This window comes from Neomonachus schauinslandi, chromosome 16 (genome assembly GCF_002201575.2).
Source record: "Neomonachus schauinslandi chromosome 16, ASM220157v2, whole genome shotgun sequence".
Taxonomy (NCBI): Eukaryota; Metazoa; Chordata; class Mammalia; order Carnivora; family Phocidae; genus Neomonachus; species Neomonachus schauinslandi.
This window is the reverse complement of record NC_058418.1, coordinates 18,157,272-18,162,217: the sequence shown is the minus strand read 5'-3', so window position 1 is coordinate 18,162,217 and position 4,946 is coordinate 18,157,272. Positions and strand designations below refer to the sequence as shown.

At 64.0% G+C, this 4,946-nt stretch overlaps 1 protein-coding gene across 1 annotated transcript; it reads right to left on the bottom strand.

Annotated features, from left to right (window-relative positions):
- Positions 1 to 1,874: 1,874 nt before the first annotated feature.
- Positions 1,875 to 4,427, bottom strand: CEBPA (CCAAT enhancer binding protein alpha). The gene has a single exon (XM_021701012.1). It carries the CDS (start codon positions 4,312 to 4,314, stop codon positions 3,244 to 3,246), a length of 1,071 nt encoding a protein of 356 aa, XP_021556687.1. The 5' UTR covers positions 4,315 to 4,427; the 3' UTR covers positions 1,875 to 3,243.
- Positions 4,428 to 4,946: the final 519 nt, after the last annotated feature.

Below are 4,946 nucleotides of genomic sequence, written 5' to 3'. Positions count from 1 at the left end.
CGGAGAGTAGGAGCCAAGTCTGCTTGTCTCCAGCTGAGTGACCCATCCTTGGCACAGGCCCTGGCACCCAGTAGACTTCCAATAAATACTTGGGGTGTGTTCAGTGCCAGGCTCTTGGAGTGGTTCTTCACAAAGGCTGCAGTCAAGAGGGGAACCATGGGGGCCCTGCAGGAAGCAGTGGGTGGCAAGGAGCAGCTCTTCCCCGGGGGCCCCTCTGGCCAGGCACAGAGCACATGCTGGGTAGGTTCGCCCCACACTGCCCCCTCCCCTTGGCCAATTGCTCTGACCCCTGGGGGCCCCCGCTGGCCCCATACCTTCCCTAGGGTTGGCTTTGGTTGGATCTGTCTTGTCCCCAACAAAGTCTGCCCTGGACCTCAGGGTCTACAGTAGGAGGGGTGCCCCTTTGTAGGCTGACAGCTTTGAAAGAGGAAACCCGGGAGATGAGGCAGTGGGAGGGGAGAGGGTGGAGGGCAGGCAGGAGGGGTGGCCCTCCCCTGCTCATCCTGGGATCTGTTCTGGGGGCAAAGGGGGAGGCTGAGGTTTGGCCCCCTCAAACAAGAAAAACTGGAATTAGCACTGAACTCAGAGAGGGTTTGCTGGGGCCTAGCAAGCCGTGGCCTGCCCTAGGCCTTAGGCAGGCAGTGGGGCTCTGCCTCTTTGGTTCCCAGGGCGGTGGGGCAGGCAGCTGCCTCCACACTGGGCTCGTGGCCTTTCCTCGGCCAAGAGCGGCCATGGGCAAGGAGGCGGCAAGACACAGGACAGAGAGGGCGGGGGCTGGGGCGGGAAGGGGGCAAGGTACCCCTGTTAACCACACGGGGCAGGTAAAACTAAAGTTTTCAGAGTCGAAAAGGAGTGTGTAATTTCTTGAAACTGTCCCAGCCCACATTGGCATATGTGGTAAGCTGCTCCAGTGAATCCTCCGGGGGTGAAAATAGAAGGTAAAGAGTGTCTGCCTTTTACCCTCAGCGAGAGTAAACTCTGAAAGCCCAGCCAGCCTCCTGTGCTACTTCCTGCCAGGCCTGATTCTATCAGGCGTGAGTGTGGGCCCCTCTGGTTGGCTATCACTGCTGCTGAGGGGTTGCCGGGGTGCCTGTCCTCCTAGGGCAGTCGTCTGAGTGGGGACGTGGTCCAGGGTGGGCACAGTGGGGAGAGTGCGTACTGGTGCTGGCTCCTTGCCAGGTGGTATGGGTCAAGGACCACATACTCAATGCGGGTCCCCTTCCGGGGGGTTGGCTGGGGCAGGGCAGGCATGGAAGGTGGGGCGGAGGGGTGCTCGGCCTTCAGGCTGCCCTTCGGGGCCCTGCTGGGGTAGGCTACAGCCATACAACCCAGAGCAAGTGGGGAGGGGCAGAGAGGCCTCCTGCTTGAGGCCTCCCCCTGCCCTCCCAGGGTCCTGCTGGTGGGGAAGGCAGGACGGGTATGAGCAAGGCTTCTACAGAGCTAGAGCTGTGAGTGATCTAGAAGCAAACGTGGCCGAAGGGCCCCCGGAGCCTGGAGCCACCAGCCAGACCTGTTCAAGTCCCAGAGAGCCCGTGGCAAGGTCAGGCAGAGGGGTCCTTCTCTGAGTCCCTCTGCTCCTCTCAGGGGCCCAGGAGAGGCCACACCAAGGCCCTGTGAACCCCCCTCAAACTCGCCCCCCGGGAGACTCTCTCCTCAGGCTTTGGGCTTTCTCAGCTTGGAGCCTGCCCTCCTTCTGCCGTTTATTTGCCTTGGTTGGGAGAAGTCACCCCCTTAATGTAAAGAGGGGCTCAGGATGGGAGAGCTAATGAAAGTCAGGATCTCAGCCAGAGAATACGCAGTGATTATTTACAAATGTGACCTGGCCCACAGAAAACATTGGAAGTAGCTTTTCTGGTTTTAAAAAGACACCAAAATTTACTTTGATATGTTTATATTATAGATATAATACATAAAACATCTAGCATGAAACTCTACGTTCTCCCCAAAGGAGAGAACCAAGCTGTCCTTCCCTGCTCCCAGCCCCAGCAATCTATGCATGCTGGCTGGAGGCCGCCTCCCTTCCAGACCAGGAGCCAGGGCCTCTGGGGGGACAGGCCTGTGGGCGGCCCAGGCCGGAGGGCACCGAGGCCCCCAGCCCCCCCACCCCCCAGGGAAAGAGGAAGCCCACCTCACCTCTTTGGTTCCCCTGGGAGCAAAAGCAATCCCCAAAAACCAAAAGGAAAGAGAGCCGCAGACCCTCCCTGCAGCTGCTGACAAAGAGTCTCATTTTTGGCAAGTATCTGAGCAAAACCAAAACAAAACAAAAACCAAATAAAATGGTGGTTTAACATAGACGTGCACATTCACATTGCACAAGGCACCGCTGGGACAGAGAGGCCAGATACAAGTGTTGATATCGGCTGATAAAGCAAAATATTTGGAAAGCTTCTCATAACTTCGGTCCCTCTGGGATGGACAGATTGTGCTTCATGTTTGTATGGCAATGCTGGCAACATACAGTACAAGGCTGATGGTCCCAGGGTCCCTTCACCCCCCCACCCCCACCCTGGACCAGAGCTCTAGGTGTCCCTGCGCCACTCCCATGAACACATGTCCGGAGAACTAACCCCTGTCCTAGCTTTCTGGTCTGACTGGGGGCAGGGGGCTCCCACCGGTCACCCAGTGACCCCCATCTAAGTGCCTCCCTGTTGCAGGCTGGGAGATTAGAAGCAAGGAACTAGGGACCCTCCACCTTCGTGTAGAACTGGGGGAACAACCTTCCAAGTCCCTGTATTTCCTCCCTTCCAAGGACAGGCGCTGGAGGAGAGGCTAGGGCAGGCTTGTCAGGATCTCTGCTCCCTGAACCTTCCTCCTGCCGTGGGCCTGCACATTGCCTTCTCTCCTGGGGGCCTGCAGCCTCAGAAATGAGGCAGGAACCCTCCAGATAAAATGACAAGGCACATATTTGCTCCCCCTACTCGGTAGGAATCGGAGCGGTGAGTTTGCGTTTCCAAGGCACAAGGTTATTCCTTAATACTAGAGTTGCCGGGGCTCCCGGCTCAGCCCCACAGCACTTCTCCTCTCCTGCAGGGAGAAACCATCGCCTGACCCCTCATCTTAGAGGCACCGAATCTGGCGCGGAGGAAGGCAAGGGGCGCGCGCGGTAGGCCAGGCTTTCTGGCGGCACCGGAATCTCCTAGTCCCGGCTTGCGCCGCTGGGCCAGTCTTGAGATCCGGAGACCCGAAACCACTCCCTGGGTCGCAGCCGGCGGCCGGCCCAGGGCGGTCCCGCCGCCCCCCGCCTCACGCGCAGTTGCCCATGGCCTTGACCAGGGAGCTCTCGGGCAGCTGGCGGAAGATACCCCGCAGCGTGTCCAGTTCGCGGCTCAGCTGTTCCACCCGCTTGCGCAGGCGGTCATTGTCACTGGTCAGCTCCAGCACCTTCTGCTGTGTCTCCACGTTGCGCTGCTTGGCCTTGTCCCGGCTCTTGCGCACGGCGATGTTGTTGCGCTCGCGCCGCACCCGGTACTCGTTGCTGTTCTTGTCCACCGACTTCTTGACTTTGCCCGCGCCGCCGCCGCCCGCGCGGAGGTCGGGGTGCGCAGCGGCTAGCCCCTTGAGCGCGCCGCCAGGGCCTGGCAAGCCAGCGGGGCCGAGAGCCGGCGCTGGGTGAGGGCTGGGCACGGGCGTGGGCGGCGGCGTGGGGTGGCCGGGCTGCAGGTGCATGGTGGTCTGGCCGCAGTGCGCGATCTGGAACTGCAGGTGCGGGGCGGCCAGGTGCGCGGGCGGCGGGTGCGGGTGCGGGTGCGGCGGGGGCGGCGGCGGCGGCGGCTGGTAGGGGAAGAGGCCGGCCAGCGCCAGCTGCTTCGCCTCGTCCTCCTCGCGCGGCTCCTGCTTGATCACCAGCGGCCGCAGCGCCGGCGCCCCGACGCGCTCGTACAGGGGCTCCAGCCTGCCGTCCAGGTAGCCGGCCGCCGCGCAGCCGTAGCCCGGAGGGGGCCCGTGCGCCCCTCCGGGCATCACGGCGCCGCCGGGGCCCCCGGGGGCGCCCGTGTAGTCAAAGTCGCCGCCGCCGGCTCCTGCGGGGGCCGCGGCCGCCTTGGCCTTCTCCTGCTGCCGGCTGTGCTGGAACAGGTCGGCCAGGAACTCGTCGTTGAAGGCGGCCGGGTCGATGTAGGCGCTGATGTCGATGGACGTCTCGTGTTCGCAGATGCCGCCCAGCGGCTCCGGGGCGGCAGGTGGGGCGGGGGGTTGCGCGGAGCCCGCGCCCCGGGGAAAGCCGAAGGCGGCGCTGCTGGGCGCGTGCGGGGGACTCTGGAGGTGGCTGCTCATCGGGGGCCGCGGCTCCGCCTCGTAGAAGTCGGCCGACTCCATGGGGGAGCTACAGTCCTCCCGGCATGGCGAGCCTCGGCGGCCTCCAGCCTGCGCGGGGTGCCAATGCTGCCACCGCCCACCCGGAGCCCCAACTCCCTCGCGCCCGCGCAGCTCCAGGTCGCGAATGGCCAGGCCCGCGCGGGCCCAGCATTTATACCGGGGGCGTCGCCCTTTAGAGTCCGACGGCGGAGCGGCGCCTCCTGGGTCTTAGCGCCTGCGTTCCGGAGAGGGTGGTGAGTGGGGCCGGAGCGCGGCGCGGGCCGGGAGAGGCCCCGGCGCAACGCCCACTAACCCCCTGCCCCGCCAGCCGGACCCGGACGCGCGCGCGATGCCCCACCCTGGGCCGAGCTGTCGCGCCCGCACACACGTGGTCGGTGACTGGGCCCCCTCCTCTAGCTTCCCCAAGGCACCCACTTCCAGCCAACGGTCGGGGAGTCCGGGAGCACCCAGACGCTGCGCGGGGCGGGGCGGGGCCGGGGGTGACGAGCTGGCGGGGGGCTGGTGGAGGGCCAGTCTTGGTCTCTGAGCTACTGCGGCGCGGACTCGCTTTAAAAGCTAGAACTAGTCCTGTTCGGGAGCCGCGTCTCTGCTAGGCGGTGGCGTGGAGAAGGGGCCGGAGCCGGGGGTGGGAG